Genomic DNA, 22,923 nt, shown 5'->3' on the forward strand with positions numbered 1-22,923 from the left:
AGTTTCAGGTGTACAGCAAAGTGATTCAGTTATACTTATTCATATATTCATTCTTTTTCAGATTCTTTACCCATATAGGTTACTGCAGAATATTGAGTAGAGTTCCCTGTGCTATACAGCAGGTCCTTGTTGGTTATCTATCTACATATATAATAGTGTGTGTATGTTAATCTAAACTTTAATACAATTTTTTTAATGCTTCATGCTTTTTGGGGTCCTATCTGAGAAACCTCCAACTACCCCAAGGACTTTGTTTTCCGCTGGAAGTCTTACCATTTTAATCTTTTATATTTGGTCTATGATCAATTTCAAGGTAAATTTTGAGTATGACGTGAGGTAAGGATAAAACGTTTTTTTCATATTGATATCCATTTGTTCCAACACCATTTGTTGAAAAGCTTTTCCTTTCCCCATTGAATGCCTTGGAAGGAGATATAGATATAGATATAGATATATATCTATACATAAACACACACACACACAGACTAGCAGCAAACCATTGGAAAATAAATAAAATAATTTATTTTACAATAGCACAGAATATAAAATACTCAGTAGTAACTTTAAAAAGCAAGTGTAACTCCTGTTCACTGAAAACTACAGAACGCTGCTGATTAAAGAGGACCTAAATAAATTAAGAGATATACTGTCATCATGTAGCTCTTTAGCGTTTCTTAAAATGCAGCTCTGTTGGTGACAAATTTCTGTAGTTTTCCATCATCTGAAAATAATGTTATGTCATCTTTACTTTTAAAGGATATTTTCATGGGACATAGCATTCTGTGTCAACTTTTTTGTTGTTGTTTCTTCTAACACTTTAAAGACATTATTCCATTGCCTCTGGCCTCCATGGTTTCTGATGAAAAGTCCAAAGTAAATCAAATTGTTCCCTTGAATGTAATGTGTCATTTTTCTCTAATTTTATCTTTGACTCTTAGCAGTTTGACTATAATATGCATGCAGGTACGTTTTTCTTTGAATTTATCCTGTTTGAGTTTGCTGAGTTTCTTGAATCTATAAATTTACCTCATTCACCATGTTTGGAAAGTTTTCAGCCATTATTTCTTCAAATATTTCTTGTGTCTCATTCTCCCTCTGTCTCTCCTCTCCTTCTGAGACTGTAGTTGTCCCTATGTATGACCACCTGAAATTGTCCCATAGGTCCCTAAAACTGCTCATTTTTAAAAATCTTTTTTTTCTCCTACTTCTTCAATATGGATAATTTGGATTGATCTTTTCAAGCTCACTGAATTCTTTCTTCTGTCCTCTCCAACTTGCTACTAAGCCAATACAGTGAATTTTCAATATAGATATTTTACTTTTTCAGTTCTAAAATTTCTGTGTGCTCTTGCTTATATTGTCATTTCACTGGTTAAATTTTACTGTATTTTATTTATTACAAGCATATTTTCCTTTACCTCACTGAGCATAAATATAAAAACTGCTTTAAAAGTTCTTGCCTGATAATTCCAACAATAGTTCATCTTGGAGATTGCATCTGTTGATTGTCTTTTCCCTTGCAAACAAGTCACATTTTCCTGCTCTCTGTATTGTCATTGAGACTGTCACAGAATTTAAGTTTCCCCTTATTTGGCAATCTCTTTTCTGGAGTTCTAATTCACTTGCTAGCAGCTCTGGTAGTTCCTACACTGGTTTCTCTAGCCAGAAACATAGTGGAGGTTTTTGTATAAATATAGCTTTATCCATCTAGTGTTGCCTTGACTGAGACTGCCTTCAGAGTAAAGACACAAAACGTCACACTCACCTCATCCTGTCAGATTCTCCAAATTTTAACACATCTCCAAAATTTGTCTGACTCTGTTTACACTCTACAGCTCTCACGTCATTGGAGGTTGTGTTCATTTGTGTCTTTGTATTTTGTCCATAGTTTATAGCTTTATTTGCAGGAGAATTGCTTTATCAGTAGCTGATTTGGCCTGCCCAAAGTGGAATTCCATATTTTTCCACTTTGAAATGCAGTAAATACCTGGTAATACATTCATTTATAAAGGTCCAAAAAGTCTAATGCACTTATGTATCCAAATAGAATCTATCAGATATTAAGTTGCTTTCCTAGAAAGACACAGGATACTAAACATATGTTATCTTTGGGTTAATGGGCTTAACTGAGAGCCCTTAATAATAAGTTAATATTTTATTTGTGAGATAATACCATTGTCTTAGAGCAATATATCTCAACATTAATAAAATATGATAAAATAATAAAACAATATTTTTAAAACTGTCCTTAAACGAAAATATAATAGAACACTAAATCTATGTAACTTAAGTTACATCAACTACAATCTTTTCTTAACCTACAGAATCCTCAAAAACAGGAGTAACAAAAAAGCAGGGCACTACGGGCTATAATTATAAAGCTTCCACTGAATCAGAATGTTCCTGTACCTGAGATGTTCCATGATTCTAAATCAATTATATTTCACTCTCTCTTTGAGATAGTAAAGATGGTGCTGAATAAAAAACACAAATATATAAGGCTAGTACATAAACAGATTTCATTAAACTATATTTTTCAAGTAACTAGTTTGACTTTTTTTATATTAAATTCACTTAAGTTTTGCTGGATCACTCAGTTTTACAACTTGCTTTGGTCAGAGGTAGTATTCAAACTATTCACAACTAGTACTTCACAAATACCCACCAATAAGAACGCAGAGCTAATGATACCTAATTAGGATGGTTGCACTGGTGAATGTCAGTGTATTCCAGTGTGAACTGATATGCTCTGGTCTGTTGCAATGATTCTGGGTTTAGATATTGCCGAAACCAGCCTCACTAACACAGTAGCAGACTGAACAATGAACGAGGCTTATGATCATAGCAGAGTGGAAACACAAGTAATCTAAGCTAAATTTTGACAAATGTATATATAGTTAAGCAGAAATAGAAAACCCTTAACAAAAATACAGATAACAGAGGTGGCACATCTATGCTTTCAAAATAGATTAAGAGGCAATTATGCCCCTCCAGCCATAAATCCCATGTGCTCACAAATCCCACAGGCCAGCAATATCAGTGCATTACCTGAAAGCAATCTGACAAAGTTCAACAAGAGCCTTAAAACAACAAACATTCTTTGATCCATTAATTCTACACATAAAAATACATTAAAGAGATGTTCATCACAGGATTCTTTATAATAACCAAAACACACAAACACACCCATACTCACACACTCAAAATAAAAGTAATTATGGGACTTCCATAGATGGAGTATTATACAGCCATTTAATATCATATTTTAATTACCATGGGACAGTGGCCATGAGAACATACCACACAGACCTCCAACTACAGGAATTTAATTGGCTATGGGCCTCAGCTACTACATTCTGAAAACTATTGCCATTTTTGCCCAAGGCCATGCTTCCCATGGGCTGCTCCAAGCCAATGACTGAGGGCATCCCTTCCTGGGAGACATGGGACTCTTCTGATGGCCGACTTTGGCTCAAGAATTTCCTGACAGCCTTGCTGAACTTTTCTTAGGATGCAGGGAGATCTAGGATGCTTCTACCCAATTTTCCCTCTCTCTCTCCTTCCTCTGGGATCAAAGGGATATATCTGAATATGTGTAAAGCTGTTCTCTGCCATATTCAAATCCTTTATTATACTTTTACAAACATTTAAATTGGATAGAGTGCTCCTTTTTCTACAAGATTTACATTGATTAACTGAAATGCTCTGCATTTTTTAGATGTTGCTTAAATCTAACATTTTCCAATAAAATTCAAGCCAAATATTCCTCTCTGTTTTAATGAACTAGAGTTGCATGGAAACTAATAGCCAACTCTTACTGAAAATCAGTTTCAGATTTGTTGTTCAGAATGGCTTATTTCTCTGAATCCTTGCATAATGGTACAGAGATACTCAATAAACAGCTGATCATTTAATTGAAATGTAAGTATTATTTGCATCACAGTAGATTCAGAAGTTTTTAAGCATTTAAATGACTTTGCGTACAAGCTTTGAAACACCTTCACCTATATTACGGATCTGCAGGCTACAAGGATCTGCAGGCTTGCTATATGTGTCACAAACTGTGCTAAGCATTTTAAATGGATTATATCATGTATAATTACCCTAACCAAATTACAAGCTAAATGTTATTATCTATTTTCTAGAAATTAAATTTTAAAAAGGTGTAAAGGGGTTGAGTAACTTCTTAAATATCATACAGCTAGTAAATGATTGTGTTCACATTCAAACTCAGGTCTGCCCAAGTTCAAAGACACGTAGTGCCACTTAGGCGACAGAATTAAGTGCCCATGATTATTTTAAAGTGTCAGTTTCCTTAGCAAATTTTGAAAGATTTTTTTTAAGAAGTCCAATCAAATATAAGGTGAAAAAAAGTTAATTGATGAAATTTAGGTTTAAGAAGGTAAGATAAAAAGAACACGTTTCCTAAGGTAACCAACAGCAAATATTCCCAAGGTGCCTACAATATATTTGAGTATCTGTGTCAAGAAAGAGAAGAGAGATAGAGAAAGAAAGAAACAGCAATAACAATTTCAAACAGAGTATTGTTTCTTCAAAAGATGCATACTCCGTCTCTCCTCACAGTTCCTTTCCTGGCCTCCTAATCTCTCTCTTGGCTCCTCCTTACCTCCAGTCATCCTTTGAGAGGTTAATCAAAATATTCATTTCCTCATCCTCCTGTAGAAGGCGATAGGCTGCACTTAAATGGTGATTTTCCAAAACAGACCTATCGTTGTACAGAATCGCTGGGTCAGACCTGAGAGGAAAGCCAAGCAAAATAATTTAGGATGTTGAACAGCTCAGATTTTTCAGGTAACTCTCCTGAAGGTAGAATACACCATCTCTTTATCCTATTTTAGCAATTAACTTTGCCCCCATGCCATTTATATCGACCAAAAAGCTAACACCAACACTACAAATTATCAATAGATGTACGTAGAGTATTTTAATGTCAATATGTGGATGTTATTTCACATGTGATATCCAACCTGAGAACTCTCTGAAAACTATTCTATAAGCAGATCTCAATTACCTGCAGTAGTGGCAAAGGTGATTATTTAAAAAATGTGGGTCATGTCAAACGTCCTTATATTTTCTGGAATGACTTTTTATTTTATTCAATGAGGGAATGTGTTTATTTATTTTAGTTGTAATTCTCTGAACACATACCACCTGGCAGGTACAATTTTCAAGTTCTTCTGTTAGTAGCTTGACCTTAAAATTTTGCCATGCAGAAGCCATACATGGGAAATTGAGAAAGGGTTATATGACAATTGTTAGTCGCTTTCTCAAACAGCTGAATGACACCAAACATAGGGCAGTATACTATTTTAATATATTTAATTTAATGAAACCTTAGATTGTTAGAGCTTATTCGTTTCTCATCAAGGAGGCTAAATCCCAGAGATATAAAGTGAGAGTTCACAGAGCCCCACAGTGGCTAAGTGGCAGCGTTGGGATGAAGGCAATGTCTTCTGACAGTTGAGCCATTTCTCCCCAAGATAACTTCCACCTGTCATTGGCCAAACTTTGGGATATATTTAGCATACCTTTAAAGTGTTAGGCTTAACAGTCTGTCCATCAAAGGGCAAAGAACCAGGTCACAGATTCAGTTTCCTAAACAGGGATCTCACAGGCTGAGATGCTTCGGATAAAATTCAGTTTAAAGAAGGCGAATGTTTAAATTTCATTCCAAAGCAAGCTCAACTGAACCCTCTGGCATTTTTCCATTCCATTGAACGTAACACAAAACAAGCAAATCCCGAGGTGAAGGATCTAATCTTATATCCGTTGAGTAAGTAAGGCACCAACTGATGTACTCTGTGACATTAAGCTATTTTCCAACTCCTGTAATTAAGCCATTTTCCCCTGAGTTGTGACTACTTTTGACACTGGTCTCCAGCCAAGATCCATGTACAACTTTGTTCCACCCACCTCTCTTCCTTCAGCAGGTGCTATTCACGGCTGTCTCTTCCTCAGAGCAAAGGTTCCACTGGCAGATATCCATTAAACAGAGATGCCCTGTGGAATCCCTGTATTCAAAGACCTTGCAACAGAACTACAGAAGGCTGCTTCACAGCAGCCAAAACTACTCTGTGAGGAAGCAGGAGGCAGAAGATGAAGCATGTGGCTTAGGTCCTTTTGTCCGCTTCCATTCTGCTGAAATCCCCTTCTGAGCAGAGATCAGACGATGTTGTCGATATCGTCTTCTTTCGTGTACCCCATAATTAAGTGTTGGCTTCGTTAAATAATGTATGGAATGACTTAATGAACACAAATCTATCTGGAGTGCGCACCTGCTTTTTTCAAGTGAAATCAGCAAGTATTTATTTAGCCTTAAACTCTCAACCCTCCCCGCTATATTCTTTCTCTGTGTCTTACCACCTTTTTCCAATTCTAGCTTCCTCTGATTCCTACCTCAAGACCCAATTAATCCTACCATCAGAGTCTCTCCAGTTCCACATCATTGTCTTAAGAGAAGCTAAGTTCTTAGACCCGGAGAAGGCAGATAAGGTTTCATCCTAAAAGGAAATGACAGCTGACTGTACTGCTTGCCTGGAATTCTGTGCTGAGAGGAATACTAAGGATAAATCTGCAGCTCGTTAAGAAAAAAAACACCAAAATCAATTAGTGATGCCTGTTACAGTCAAGAGGTTCAGAGGGAGGCAACTGGACCTGTATTTAATACCCCCGCAGAGGTTTGTGCCTACCAGTGAAGTTCCTTACGGAGGGTGCAAAGTGGCCTACATGAGACAACCTAGCTCCCCAAGCCCTGTGCGAGGGAGTAACATATGCACTGAACAGAGCAGAGATGAAATCAGGGAGGATGAGAAGAGCATCACCAGAGTTCCAGAGGTAAGAGGGTAAGAGGGCTCTGCCGTTGTTAATGTCAACAGACTCACTCCAATCCTTGCCCGTCCTCAGTGATTTAGTCTACACGGTATCTGCACCTTTATGGAAACTGTTCCACCTCCTATTAGAAATGGGTAGAGTACGCATAGTACATACATACATAAATAGCTAGCATTATAATAGAGAAGAAAAGGATATCCATATTTAATGTAAATAACATAGGAGAATTAGGAGCAAATGGCTTCTTTAAGTTTTGATTGAAGCTGACTGGGCTAATCTCTTGTTTATAATTTCAGTTTTTCAGAAACTCAATAGAGCCACCATGCGAAAGAAAGGTGACTGCAACTCTCTGAATTCAACACTCTATCCCTGCCCCCTCTTGCCTCTTCTCCAAACGTTTCAACATCCTCACCGGGTCTGAATGTGGAAATTGTTGGTGGTTCCGGTGTGCTCATAGTCATGGATGGCAGCTGAGAAGATTATAGCAAAGATCTCCAGCTCTGTCAGCCAGTTCTGAAAGGGAGATTACAGAGCAATCAGATAATCTGTCTCCTTCTCAGACAAAGTCTTCAGCTTGCTGACAACACACCCACATTGCTGCCTTTCCTCTCTGCAGCTGGCAAGCTATTGCCAAACACACATTTTCTGACAGACAGAAATGGTTTTTTTTCCTTCTGTAGGAAGACTGGAAGATGTGTGATTTGAAAACAGCATGCCCAGCATGCCAGTTGAAAGAGCTAACTAGTAGTTTTTATTTTATTTTTTCAAAGAAGCAAAAAACAATGAACATGAAAACTTTAACAGCCCTCATTGCATCGTCTCCCAAATTCCAAATGAAGTTCCTAAGTAGACAGAGAAAAAAAAGAATTTGCTTCAACACAATACCAAAAACTAAGAGTAACAGAAAACGTAATGCCTATCCACTAGAAGGAGGATAGGTAGAGACAGATGGAAGGATAACATCTGGTCTTCTGCCTTGTACGTGCTGATGTTTGAAGAGACCTGTCCCCATCCACATCACCAAAACTGGCCGTAGCTCAGCGGTCCTCAAATTGTGTTCCCTGGAACCGCAGAGTTACTATCACCTGGAAAATTGTTAGAAATGCAAAACCCCACCCCAGTCCCACTGGATCAGAAACTGTGGGTTGCAGCACACCAATCTGTGTTTTACCAAGCCATCCAGATCATTCTGATACACGCTGGAGTTTGAGAACCACGGCTGTGTTTGAAGCTCCATCAACCGACTTCCATTTCAGAGACTCTATGGATTCATTGATGCCGCCCCTCCCTTCTGTAAACCACACTGCTCGATGCCCACAGGATGGAGCTTCCATACTCTCAGCTTACCCTTTGGTATCCCTGCTTACTTTTGTACTCGTTGAGTTAATGATTCCAAGTTTCAGTGTGGTTTATCCCAAACCCAATTTTGACAAATTGCAGTTATTATTCTAATTATGTAATAAAATATAACCTAAACCAATAAAATGTGAATACAAAAAGTTATGTCCATAGAAGTTCAATGCTTTGCACAGTCACTAAAAGAACTCATACCATAATAGGTGTGACAACTGGGAAACAGTAGAAGACAATTGTAAAAATTTAGGGAGATTCTGCACTCAGTTTTCTTCATGAGAATCTTTAAGTTCCCATTTCCTTTTAAAGAAATGAAACTAGAAGTCTTAGACAGGAGCAGGGGTAATGCAAGACAAACATGAGTACCTAAATTGGAAGAATTCAGAAAGCATCCTGGGTTCTGAATTAAAGATTAGTGAATAAAATATATTTATTTGATTTAAGTTAACAAAATGATTTAAAACTGAACAGGTCAATTTTTAATAATTCTCACTTTAACTTTTTTCCCATTAACTACTAATTTTCATCTTCATCTAAGAAACTTACTGAAATTATTGCCTTCTTTGAAGATGGCTAAGGGGAAAATAAATAAACTACATACAACCTATGAAAAAAAGACTTCATAGTTAAGGAAAGAATGAACACAGAAATAACTCAGGAAAAAAACTACATTTAGAAAAGTGATTTCCATTCTGAGAAAGGCTCTGTGCCATTGCCTCAAAGTAGAGTGGCTACTGCAAATGGGAAGCCAGAACCCACTTCTGTCAGTTGATAGTTTGTTTTGGGAACCAGCTGACTTTGGAGGATTTGTATTTCAAATTCTTTAAACAGGTATTTCTGACCGTCTCTCACTAAAGGACAACCCAGACTACCTTGTTTTTCTTCTGGGTTATCAAGTGCTACAGTCAAACCAAATGTTGGGGGAAGGGACCAATAGTGTCTAAAAGTTGTGGATGTCTTCCCACTCTAGGCAAGGAGGAGAGAGATAGGTGATTCCTGTCAGAGCTGCTGGGATTGACAGTATTTGGGACTGTGCTTACTTAAGGGGAGAGAGATTTTTGTAATGCTATTTCCCAAGTCTTGGGATATTGATGGACCCAATGGCTGGATAACTCTGTCTAGCAGCCTGTGTTTTAGCCTTTCCTCACCTCTCACCTAACTGGGTAATCTGAAGCCCCTCCCCTCAATGAACTCTGACCTATAGCCTCTGAGAAAATAGCTCACAGGACTGGGCCCTCCCTAACCATCCATCTTACTTCTTACCTATGTAAATTTCTGTAGTGGCTATCTTATGTAAGATACAATAAAAAAATTATTGTACATAGTTTCTATTAAGTGTTAAAATGTTATGAAAATGTAAAACAAAAACAAACAAACAAACAAACAAAAATGATTTCTAGCAGAATCCAGCATGAAATGTCAGGAAACGTTTTGGAGTCCTTGATAATACGTCGCAAAATACAAATTGATGTACTACTAGGAGCAGAAAGACACAAGGAGAAAACAGAATAAGATGAAAAATCAACAGAATTAAATAAAAAAGAGATGGGTAAATAAGTGCAGATTGCAAGAAAACTGAAAAACTCTTCTGAAAGCAGCAAAGGGCATCATCCTCATCAGGGTTAACACTTATGGGAGCTCACTTTGTGTCGGCTTATTTATACATAGAAACTCATACAATACGTACAACTCCATAAAGGTAGGTACTCTGTCATCCACATTTCATAGATGAGAAAACTGAGGCTGGGAGAGGTCCTGAGACAAGCCACACCCTCTGACTCCAGAATTCTCACTTATAATTTTTAAGTCACGTTTCCTTTGGGTCATTGTTCATGTGTTTACTCAATTCTTCATAAAATTACATAGGTATGATTTTATATTACAAATTTTCTTGATATTTTCCATTCATATGTACTTTTCTCAGTTTGGCAATGTCTTTCTTTTCTTCCCCAACACCCTGTCCCCACCCATCTGCCCCAACTCCCTCTACCCACTCCCAAGTACCAATGTATCTCTTTCTCCAAGTTCATGCCAAGTTAATTTAACATGTTAAAATAAGATCATGAATGGGAGACAGTGTACCATCTAAATAAATCTGAATCACAGAGCATCAGCCCAGCCAGCAGAAAGTGTCTAAGTAACTACATAATCACTGTTCTCACAAACAGCAGTGTAACTCCTGTCCTTATCCAAATATACTGACGAAATCCTATCTTAAGTGTTACTTCTAACAAACCAAAACCAACAAACGATTAAATGAGCATACAACAAACAATAAAACCATAATGAAGATTGGACTGAGCAAGAATGGAATTGGGCATTTTCAGAATGAACAATGAAGCAAGTCCCAGTGGCAAAAGCTGATTCATCACCAGTAAGGAAATGATTCCCTTTAGCGGAGCAGGAGTGAGGGTTCATTACGGCCCTATGATGACAGGCATTAAAAGCCAAAGGAACACAAACCAGGTTCATTAGGCAGTGAAGTTTACATGCAAGAGAGTAATATGGTCGGCATGCCACTGAAAGGGAGAAAGAAGAGCAGGGAGCACAAAGGAAAGAAATAAGAGCTGAACTTTTGGATTGGAAAGTCCTTATAGAATGTACAGACAGTATGGAGGTAGAATCCTTACAACTGAGCAGTTCACTGAATGCAGAGGGGCAGGAAGAGGTTGCAGTCAAAGAAAACAATGCATTCAAGATGACCGTGACATTCCTAACCTGAGCGGAAAGAAAAAATGGTGGGTGGCATTAGACGGCAGGATTAATAGAAACAGAGAAAGTGGGAGAAGCTATTTTGAGGGAAATGGGGTTTAATATTTTAATATAGCTCAGATTTCCTTGCCTTTTCCAAATTCATTATTACTATGAACCCCGAAGGTTTTATGACAATCCATAAAATGTCAGAAATCTAAGTCCTGCGAGAATTTTATTCAAGATTTATCAAACTGTGACAAGTACAAGTCACAGATCCTATCCAGAATTTCCCTACCTACAAAATATGAGTGTCACAACTAATTCAATGACAGGGATACCTTGACAACTGGTAAAGGTAGACTTTGAATTCTGCTGTATATGACTCAGGAGAGCAAGCTGTGCACGTATGTGGGTTGGGGGGGACACGTGGAGGGCAGTGAAAACCTCAAGGAAAAGACACGGACAATTCCCCATTGCTAGTGGAGACATTATTAGCAAGTTCTGACTTTGATAGGTAAATGATAGAGTTTCTTTAGTAATCTGTTTCCAACTCCTATTGGTTTTCTATTGCTCCCTGAACAGATTACCATAAATGTAAGGCACACACTCCCATTTACTGGCACACGGTTCTGTCGGTCAGAAGCCAGCACCGTGAGGCTGGATTTTCTGGTGACGACCTCACAAGGCTGAAACCAAGGTGTTTGCAGGCTGTGCTCCTCCTGGAAGCTCTGTGGAAAATCCACTTCCAGGTGCATTCAGGGTACTGGCAGAATTCACTTCCTTCTCATGCTTTCCACTGGGGTCCTCCATCTTCAAGCAACAGCTGATTGAGTCCTGCTCACCCTTCTTCTGTCACATCTCTTGACTTTTAAGGACTCATGTGATTACACTGGGCCCACCTGGAGAATCCAGCATAATCTCCCTAGTTTAAGGCCCTCTGGTTAGCAGCCTTCTGTATCTGCAGAATCCCTTTTGCCATCTAATGTAACCTATTCACAAGTATGACATCAGAGGGCAAAGACCATGGGGGCCAAAATTCTACTGACCACAACCTTTATAAAATTACTTAGCACCAAGATGCCATTTAGAAAGATGTCCTTAGTGTTTCCCTTGTAAATACAACGATGTCATATATGATCAAAAGAATAAGATACACAGCTTCTCCCTTCTAAAAAAAAATAAGCAAAGGGAAAATTAACAGCACCTTGCCTGATAAAAGCAATGAAAGGGCCAGAGGACAGGTTTGGAGTCTGGAATCTTTTGACCTAACTCAAAAGCAGACTGGAGCTCAGAGTCTGATTCATATCTATTCAATCAACAACTCTTCAATCTAATTCTGTTCAAGGATCTTCTCTTAGACGTGAGCAAAATCATTATGAAAAGATTCAAGCATCTCCTAGGCATCTTAGCTAAGCAATAATGAGTAATATAAACAGATTACAATGAGTAATACTGTTGATGTTGAAGCCCAGGCATCACTTTATCAATGGGATATTTTCATTCCCTACGTGTCTAACAGTTTATAAAGCTGAAATGATCTCCCCCAGCTTGGTTTGTAATGAAAGGTTAGCGTAACAATATGTTCTCCATTCATCAGAATGCTTCCTACTGTTTTCGTCAGCTTGCAATGAAAGAAGCTTGTTTTGAGCTGCGTTTCCAAGAGAGGGTGGGTGGGAAGTAGTTTCTATATTTAAGAATTATTCTGAATACGGCCTGAATTGATAATGAAAATTCAATGGCAAATGGCAAACGAGCTCATTTAAGAATAGTATGCAGTACATCATGATCATTGGCTGCTATGATATAACATCTATGTAATGATAACTTGCATTAGTATAAAGACTTGAGAGATTTTCTAGGGGGTAAAAAGGCTGTGTATGATTCACCTTTATATCTCCATAGTACACTGTACACAGTAGGTATTAACTAAAGATATGTCAAACAGATGATTTCAAAGTATATTTTCACATCCATTTTGATCCTCACCACAGTATTTTGAAGTACCACGTGAGGATACTGAGGTGTAAGAATATAAGGGGTTCTTTTTTGCCACCAGCATTGCAGAAGCATGGCTAAATATTTAAATACATGGCCTTAGAAGTCAGACTGAAACCAAATCCTGGCTCTGCTACTGTATTAGTTTGCTAGAACTGCCATAACAAAACGACACAGACTAGGCAGCTTAAACAACAGAAATTTATTTTCTCAGAGTTCTGGAGGCTAGTAGTCCAAGATCAAGGTTTTAGGAGGGTTGGTTTGTGGTGACAGCTCACTTCCCAGCTTGCAGAGGGCCACCTTTTCTCTGTATCCTCACAAGGTCTTTCCTCAGTACACATGCATGTCTGTGTCCTAATCCCTTCTTCTTATAAGGACACCAATCGTACTGGTTTAGGGCCCACCCATATGACCTTATTTTACCTGAATTATCTCTTTAAAGTCTCTATCTCCAAATACAGTCACATTCTGAGGCACTGGAGATTAGGACTTCACCACATAAATTTGAGGGAGGGGGAACAAAATTCAGCCCATGACAGAGACTTTACGATAGGAGAATCTTAACTCTGTCAATGTGTTTCCTCCTATTTTTCCACGGAATTTGTGCCATTTTCTTGTTGATTTATTTATATAATCTGGATCTTAATCCTTGCTCTCTATGTATTTTCCTCAAGTACTTACTTCATTATGGTGATTTTTTTTATTCTACAGAAGGTTTTAATTTCCATGTACTCAAAATAATCAATATTTTGTTATATAACTCATGTTTTGAGGCTTATTTAAGGATTTCCTTTTTCAAGGCTATACACATATCCTCATATTTTCTTCTAATATAATCAAATTTTTATGCTCACATCTTTAATTCATTTGTCTGATATTTGGTGAATGATTTCAAGTAGGACAAAAACAGTATGTTTTTTTCCAAATGAACTGTCCCCAAAACATTTTTTGAACTGAGTAATTTTCCCTCTAATATTGTTTTCTATAGACGTGTCCTCACCCTCTCACCTGTGATTCTGTCCTTATACTCCAGTCCCTGTTCCATCCCCAACAAACCACTGGGACTGGTCATGACAAGGGCACCAATGACTTCCATGTTACCAAAGGCAGTGGTCATTTCTCTGTCCTCATCCCACTAGACCTTTCAGCATGTCCCTCATAAGTCACAGTTTTTTTTGGAGCACTTTCTTTCCCTGGTGTCCATAACCCCACACTCTCTTGCGTTTTGTCCAATGTTAGTGGCCATACTTTTTTAGTTATTATTGTTGGCTCTAATTCTTTACCCTCATTTTAAACTTTAGAACTGCTCCAAGACTCACTTCAGAGCCCCTCTACTTTTCTATTTATGCCCTCTCTTTATATCACGTCATCTAGTTCCATGTTCTTAAATAATATTGATATGCCCCTGAATGCTTAATCTCCATGTCCATCCCTGACCCTTCTCCAGAACTCTAGACTCCTTAGTTTTCTTCCTGCTTGACATCTCCACAATGATATCTAATAAGGATCTTAAACTCAACATGTCTGAATCAAAACTCTTGACTTCCCTTCCCCTAAAGCTTGCTTTGCTACCAGGTTCTCTCATCAACCCTGTTTATCAAACCAAAAATCTAAGATGTCCTCTTGATTCCTCTCCTTAGTGTTCCAAATCCTATTCACCACCCAATTCTTTTAACTCTACCTCAGAGACAGAACTTTTGGTCTCTATATCCCAGCAATGTCCTTCCTAGTCCAAACTACCATTATCTCACCAGTATCTCTTCTAACAAGCCGCCTCAAGATCCACTCTCCACAGTAATCCTTGTCTAGTCTTTATCAGATCATCTCATTCCATTGTCAAAACCCTTTAGTTGCCTCACACTGTACTTAGAATAACACTGGAACTCATTACCCAGGCCTACAAAGCTGACTTGGTCTGACTCCTGTTTTCTCCTCCAACTTTATCTTGCACCTCTGTCCCCCTCATGTGCTTGCCTTATTACTGCTCCTTGAATGTAGCAAAGCTGTTCTCTCATGAGGGACTTTTTTTTTTAAGTTGAGGTATAACTGACATACAACATTACATTAGTTTCAGGAGTACAACACAGTGATTCAATATTTGTACATATTGCAAGATGATCACCACAGTAAGTCTCCACACCACACATAGTTATAGAATTTTTTTCTTGTGATGAGAACTTTTAAGATCTACTCTCTACACAACTTTCAAATCCACAATACAGTATTATTAACTATAGTCACCATACTGTACATTACATCCCCATGGCTTATTTATTTTATAAATGAAAGTGTATATTTTGTACATTTTGACTCCCTCTAGTCATGAGGGACGTTGTACTAATCCTGCACTAATTCCGCTGGCATACCTTCTTCAGTTCTTAGCATGGCTCAAGCCTAAAATCACAACTGTCTCAGATTAAACATTACTTCTGGAAAGATGCCTTTCCTGACTATCTAATAAAACTCCCAGTTTTCCCTATGCGGGTGCCCTATTTTAATACTCTGCAGAACACTAGGGATATTTTCTTGTTTACTTTTTCATTTGTCTTCCATCTGTAACCTCTCACTAGAATGCATGCTCTGTAAGAGCACCAATGTATCTTCATCCTGTAAAGAAGTACCTGGCACATAAAAAGTGCTCAATAAATATTTAGGTTCAGTTTTTAAAATTCCAATCAATTCCATTGATATATTTGTCTATTTTTGCACAAATGCCACACTGTTTTTATTACTATAGCTTCAGCAGATATTTTAACATCTAGTAGAGTAAGAACTACCCCACCACACACATTGTCTTTTTCAAAACTGTTTTTTCTAAGGTTGTTAAATATCTATTTTACATAAATTTTAGACTCAGCTTATCATGTTTCATGTTAAATCCTACTGGAATTTTTATTGGTATTGCTTTGAATCTATAAACATTCGTTTGAGGAAAATTGACATCTATTTAATACTGAGGCTTTCCACTAAAAACATGGTGTATTTCTTCACTTATTTAAACGTTATTTTTGTACCCTTAATTTAGTTTTACAGTCTCCTTTTCATTAATTTTGAAGTTCTTCATGGGTAATTTATAGATTTTTTAATAACTGTTGGGAATGTATGTTTTTCTACTATACTTGTTAATTTCCAGTGTATAAGACAGGTATTTTATCCATATCTTATTGAGGCCTTTTATATGATCTAATAATTTACAGTTGGCTTTTTTTGTTGTTTTTTTAAAGGAGATGATCAAATTATTTTCATAGGATGCTTCTTCAACTTTTGTAGATACCATATTGCACTGACTGAGATCTCCAGAAAAATGCTCACTAGCAATATTAATATCAGCATCCCTGTTTTGCTCCATGCTTTTATTGAACCACCATTAACTATGACGTTTGCTCTAAATTTTGGGCAAAAACTATCATATTAAACAGGTTTCCTATGTAGTGTTTCCAAAATTTAAAAAGCATCTCTTTAAGCAATATTTTTATTTATTTATTTATTTATTTATTTATTTATGGCTGTGTTGGGTCTTCGCTTCTGTGCGAGGGCCCTCTCCAGTTGCGGCAAGCGGGGGCCACTCTTCATCGCGGTGCGCGGGCCTCACTATCGTGGCCTCTCTTGTTGCGGAGCACAGGCTCCAGACGCGCAGGCTCAGCAATTGTGGCTCACAGGCCCAGTTGCTCCATGGCATGTGGGATCCTCCCAGACCAGGGCTCGAACCCGTGTCCCCTGCACTGGCAGGCAGACTCTCAACCACTGCGCCACCAGGGAAGCCTAAGCAATATTTTTAAGAAATCAGCTTTACAGTAAGGAAAAAATGAAAACTGCTGAGAGGTTTGGGGGAAATCTTTAATAACAACAATTTCTAACTGTTGAGCTTCCTTTATGAGACAGAGCACTTCATACTTTTGATACTTTATTCCTAACCATCACAGTACTTCTTACAGGCAGAATATTTTTCACTATTTTAGAAATGAGGAAATCCTGACTCAGAGATTCAAGCAATTTATCATAGGTCACAAAATCTAATAAGTAATTATGCAAGGATTTATATGCAACTATATCTAGCTCTAGAGCCCACACTCCTCCCACTTTATTCTATATTTAATATGAGATATTAGACCAAGCCTCTCAACACGCCCTAACAGAAAAAGATAACAAATGTGTACTGGGTTTATGGGTTAATTAATAACCACACCCCCAAAAAATGTCTATCTCCATGTCAATTCAGAAGATTTCAAAGTAAAAAGCCACAGCCTCTATTTACTATAGAGACCTAGCTGTTTGTCACTAACAGCTATACATTTAAAATGAATGGCTTATATTGAGGTAAAGAGGGCAAAGGCACAGATAACCAAGTTGAGTGGGTCTGTTAATGCAATGAATTATAGAACAGAGATTCAAAAATATCTAAAGAGCTAAAACGTTCAAAACAAGCAAGAAAATTCCAAATGGTTAGAGGTAAAGACTAATCCTTAGGTTCAAAAAAATCAAATGCACATAAATAAGATGAGAATAAACCGAGTCCTTGTGAAAAAGATCTACTGGTTTAAACCAAAAGCTAACTGTGTACAGCATGGTTCCCAAGTATACTTAATACGATTTCAATATGCATGGATATCATTGTAACTGACCATAGCAAGAGATTAATAGTACCACTCTCCATATCTGGAAATACATATTTAGTTATAGAAATTATATTTAATTTGGCCATAGCCTAGTAAGGATACAAGGCACTACCAGATATTTCTTTCATCAAGTCCAAGATGGAGAAAAATTCAAAGGCAGTAAGGAACCCCAAGACTTTCCATGATTGGTTAGATAATTATTGGGGAACAGGAAGTCCATGAAACAATGCACTTCTTGTGGGTTCAACCTCATCAGAATAGAAACAGCCTCCAATTCAAAAAAAATCATTATCACATCTTTTGTGTAATCTAAGAGGTTCTATCTGTACTTACTGCTACTCCTGTCTTATAGAGGAGGTAATGCACAGTCTGTGTAACGTCGGCAGCGTGCATCAAATTGTGGTAAGGGTTTTTGTGCTTGCTGTATCCTACTTCCAGGGCCTCCACAAATGAGACAAGTGCAGAAATGGGGATCTGAAAGAGAGCGGCAAGGTTAATTAGCTAGTGATTTAGCAGCTTTGAGTGACGATGCAAAAGTCTAAGCTACTCTAGCTGCCTCTTTCTGAAGGCGTAAGATATCATATGAGGACATTAGAACTTCTCTAAGTTAATAAAAGACACTGAACAAAGTATTGGATAATTTGAAAATCTAACAGGACGTCCCTGGTCCACCCTGCAAATTGTTCTTTGTTTTCCAGTTCAGAGGCCCAGGGTAATGACACAGGATCATCTCAAGGACATTGAGGGCAAAAAGGTAGGTGCTCATTTATTTCTCAGGCAAAGGCTCAAGTCTTTATTTCCTGAGAAAAAATGAACACATACTATGCAGCATCTCATTTACTTGTGGGTAAACATAAGTACACAAAGATCTTAAGCTATAAAATGATTGCAAACAAACACAAGCTGCCACCTTCTGAAAACCCCACCCTTTAGAAGAAGTAATGTGTACACTGGACAGGTGAGAAAAAAAAACCAAAACACAAGTGATTGTTCTATAATAGAAACAAGCTGCGTTCTTGTGTTTATTACTTGGCAATTTATTATTGGTGCCTTGCAATTTGGAAAAATACTTCCAGTTATCCTAGCCGCTTCCTGTCTCAAGTATGTATAACACACACACCTTCGTTTCCTATTTGGCAGAAAGTGAGCAAGTGCAGAATGCCTGTACAAAATAAGGAGACTCGGAAAACATTCATTGTGTAGTTTTCTGGATCAATTCCTTGGTTTGGGGTAAATTATCCATTACAAGACTGGGGGAAAAGGAGAGAGTGTATGTTCCAGGAGACTAGAAATCACATTCATAAGAAAAAATGAGGAAAATACTACTAGAGTGCTTCATGAGAATCCATACTATGTTCTTCCTTGGGCACATTGTTCCATATTTACTATTTGTGGATTTTTAAAATTTAAATATAGCCTTTTAGATGTGAGAGATTAATTCATTATCATTTTAAAAAATGAAGATCCAATGAACCTCGGTTCTTTGGGCTGTTCTTTGGAGATCTATGAGCCACTGAAATGCTAGGTAAAGGTGTGTGCATGTGCACGGGAACTTTCTTCTGACGTCTTGAGGAGCCATCGGATCTTCAAGCAGGTTTCTTTTTTTTTTTTTTTTTTTTAGTGGATTCTTCCTTGAAGTCTTCAACACCTTGATTTTAATTTATTTATTTTAATTTATTTTTGGCTGTGTTGGGTCTTCGTTTCTGTGCAAGGGCTTTCTCTAGTTGTGGCGAGCGGGGGCCACTCTTCATCGCGGTGCACGGGCCTCTCATTATCGCGGCCTCTCTTGTTGCGGAGCACAGGCTCCAGACGCGTAGGCCTGGAGTAATTGTGGCTCACGGGCCTAGTTGCTCCACGGCATGTGGGATCCTCCCAGACCAGGGCTCGAACCCGTGTCCCCTGCATTAGCAGGCAGATTCTCAACCACTGCGCTACCAGGGAAGCCCCAAGCAGGTTTCTGATGCAAAAGAAATTAAGGACCATTGCCATAAAGTGCTTATGGCTATGTAAGAAAGATATCCCAAAATGTGCAGTCCTTAGGAAAGTGATAAAGAATCATGCTGCCCAGAGAAATCAATATGTTATACAGAAAAAGACCTGCATTTTCCAGAGACTCATCCATATGATGAGAGAAATGTAATTGGCATGATATGACAGATGCCAGCAGATGATGCTCAAGTTCCCTGGAGAACCAGACCCCACCTCCAGAGTCTGTGGAATTAGAAGGCCGAGGAGGTGGAACACTGGAATCGATTCATGCTCTTTACTTAAAGGTGAAGAATTAATTTGAAGCATGAATGGCTGGGAAATACCAATGATCTGTCACAGATGATAACTGAGAATATCTGTGTGAATTTGAGCCAAGTGGCCGAAAGAGAAGTTTTTGGAGATAACAGACGTGCACTCTGTCTCCATTCCTGTCTCCTTGCTGGTGGTGGTCATTAGCACACGAAGTCTCGCTGAAATGAGATCTGTGGGCAGAGCTGGCGGGGGAGCTCTGCTGGTTCAGGCTTCCAGCCATACTTCTAGGATGACTGGGATCTAAATGGGCAGCTCCAGCCTCTCCCCTGCTGATGAGCCCACCAGACAAGGGAGTAATGAAAAGTTCCCACCACAGAGGAGTTCATGCAGTGGCTGTCCAGATGATGCTTCCCAAGTCACCCCAGAGAGTTTTCAGTCTACATTAAAAGGATTCTCTTGGTCTTAGCCCCTAAATCATGCAAGGATGGACAAATGTGTGCAGTTTTTTTTTTTTTTAATTAGACACTGACCTTGAAACGGCTGATCAGATCATAGCGTGTGAGTAATTCATAGAAAATGAATTTCAGTGCATGATCCCCACTGGCTTCATTGAGGGAAAAGACATCAAAGGACCACTTGTCCACATCCTACAGGAGAAGATGGAGAGAAATAATTCATTGGTTGGTAGCCACTTACACAGCTACTAATCTCCCTACTTTGGAGTTAGCCCACAGCACTCACCTGGGTATTCACAGCCTAAGACTCTAATACCCTTTCCACTCTCAAACTGTTTCCAATATGGCAGTCCTACATAGCATTTACTGATAAAATATTCAATAGTTTTATTAGTAATAACAAAGCTATAATTTTTTGGGTACCTACCATATGCTAGGCATTCTGATCAGTGATAAACATGTAATCTTTCCTGAAGACAACTCTAAGGGGTAGGTATGATCAGTCACATCTTACAGATGAGAAAACTGAGAAGTCACCTAATTTCCCTAAGACCCATGGCAAGCAAGTGCTAAGGACAAAACACGAACACATGTTCAACTGATGCCTAAACTCAGGCTCTTTCCATTAACCTTCTACTATCTCTGCCGAATTCCAAAATTTTAATTGATCTCACAATAACCTAGGGGGTTCCCTACTCTAAACGTCTCCCAAGCCCCATGATACTATCTACTGACTTCCTCTTAGTCCACCATTGAGAATGCTAACCCACTTAAAAATGTTCAGAAACATGCATGATATAGATCACAAAATAATGTGTCACCTCAACAATCCAAACTGCTGAGCTGAAAGCAAGGAGAGAGCCCTCATTTCACGGGTTGGAAAAATGCTACCACTTCTGGAGTCACTGATCTGGGGACTGAGCCCTCAAATCTGTAAGTCACTTTACTGGAAAAGTAAAACGAAGAGCTAAGCTGAACACACTCCACACACACCGCTCCTGAAGTTCAGAGCCTTATTTGTCCATAAAGAGTGACTCCAAAATATAAGTAAACATTGTCTGATGTGTCTTTGACTTATAACTAGCTACTTGTGGGTGTTATGAACAAAGGTGTGTTTAAGCAATAATGAAAGCAATAGGCATTTGGTTTCTCAGTATACCAAGAGTCTCCCTTTCAGTGGTTAAGGAAAGTGTGCTGCCATGAGTGTGACAATAAGGACCCATAGGAGACCTCATTGAGTCCAGGCTAGGTGTCAGATGGTCCCCTGGAAGAGACCTTGGCTCTCAGGAACTGCTGGATCCAGTGACTCCCACCTCAGCCCTCACTGCATTCCAACATCATCTATCCATCCCAATCCTGTCCCTCTCCAAATATCCCAACCATCAAGATCACCCCAAGGCCATGAACAGTCTCTCTCATGGATGCCAGGGCACAGGAAAGCCAAATTGTATATAGGTGAAACCAAACATTTCCAAAAGGGTTTCAAATAGATTTTTTCAATTCACACTTAGTGGTAACCTCACCTCAGCCTTCAGTAATTTCTCCTCCATTATAATAACTAAAGAAACAGCTACAAGTATTAAGGACATTTTCTGTGCCAGGCACAGTGGGAAGTGTTGATACACATTTGCAAACCCTCACAACTCTAGAAACGGGTATCACTTTCCCCAGTTTCACAGATGGCAACCTCAGAGAGATGAAATGAAGTGTCTAATGTCAACTGGTAGCAGAAACAGGTAATAACCCCACTGACACCCCTTAGTGATACCATTACTGACAGATGACATTGTAAACTCAATGAATACATGCTGTGACCCAAGCCTCATGCCCTAAATACCCCAATAGGGCCTAGGCCATAGACAGTGGGGTCATTTAAGATTAATCCAAGACCTAAAGCTTCACCTTGGCTACTGTAATTGGCATTGTCATGACAGCCACTGTCTAGCCAATAGTCCTAAAGAAAAGTCCACTGACAACTCAGTAGATAGGAAAACCCTTTGTCATATCTGACAATTTTTAATCCTCTTCACTGGAATGAATGAAAAAGAGAAAAGCTCTCTAACACTGGAAATCAAGAGATTATCATAGTAAAAAGTCAAGATTTATTCTGAATATTAAGTCTTAGAGAAACAGAAGGATGAGTAAATATAGACAGTGAGATAGACATTCACTCCAGCCCCTCATTTTTGGGAAGCCTTAGCTGTGATTCTCAAATTTCAGTGTTCTTTAGAACCACTTGGGGTACTCAGAAAAAAATGTCGATTCTCTGGTGGAGGGCTCTGCAGAATCCTGGCTTGTGGCCTGGAATCTGCATTTTAACAAGCACTTTAAACCATTCTTCCTTTCTTAGCAAATTTGGCCCAAGCACCATTCCTGTGGAAACACTGCATGAATTTCCTACTAGTCTAAAGTGAAGAAAGCCTGAACCTCCTCATTTCCTCCCGTTTTAAACCTGGAGTCTGTCCAGAGTGTCTCTTCCTGAGTCACACAACAGATGCCCTTCTAAAGAACAGCACAATTCTACATTTCCAGTAATCCCACCTTAGAAGGTTAGAGATAAAACACCCCAAATTAGAAATGAGTATTCATTGCATGGAAACAAATAAAAAGAACAAAACTGCAACATATTTAAAATTTAGGAATTGGTGGTGGTTAAGTATTCTCTTTACGTAAATGTTATTTTATGCCATGTTCTTACATTAATCATAAAGGTTAAC

General features: G+C 38.5%; 1 protein-coding gene across 8 annotated transcripts in view; it reads right to left on the bottom strand.

Annotated features, from left to right (window-relative positions):
• The window catches only part of PDE1C (phosphodiesterase 1C), a 525,463-nt gene that overhangs the window by 72,036 nt on the left and 430,504 nt on the right, over positions 1-22,923 (bottom strand). For all 8 annotated transcript variants that reach the window (XM_068549261.1, XM_068549257.1, XM_068549256.1 and 5 more), the window contains 4 exons: positions 20,282-20,398; positions 17,844-17,984; positions 7,265-7,365; positions 4,628-4,756 (listed from right to left, as the gene is read on the bottom strand). In XM_068549261.1, the coding sequence (XP_068405362.1) occupies positions 4,628-4,756; positions 7,265-7,365; positions 17,844-17,984; positions 20,282-20,398 (488 nt within the window). The remainder of the gene's footprint in view (positions 1-4,627; positions 4,757-7,264; positions 7,366-17,843; positions 17,985-20,281; positions 20,399-22,923) is intronic.

Source organism: Eschrichtius robustus, chromosome 8, assembly GCF_028021215.1.
Source record: "Eschrichtius robustus isolate mEscRob2 chromosome 8, mEscRob2.pri, whole genome shotgun sequence".
Lineage (NCBI taxonomy): Eukaryota > Metazoa > Chordata > Mammalia > Artiodactyla > Eschrichtiidae > Eschrichtius > Eschrichtius robustus.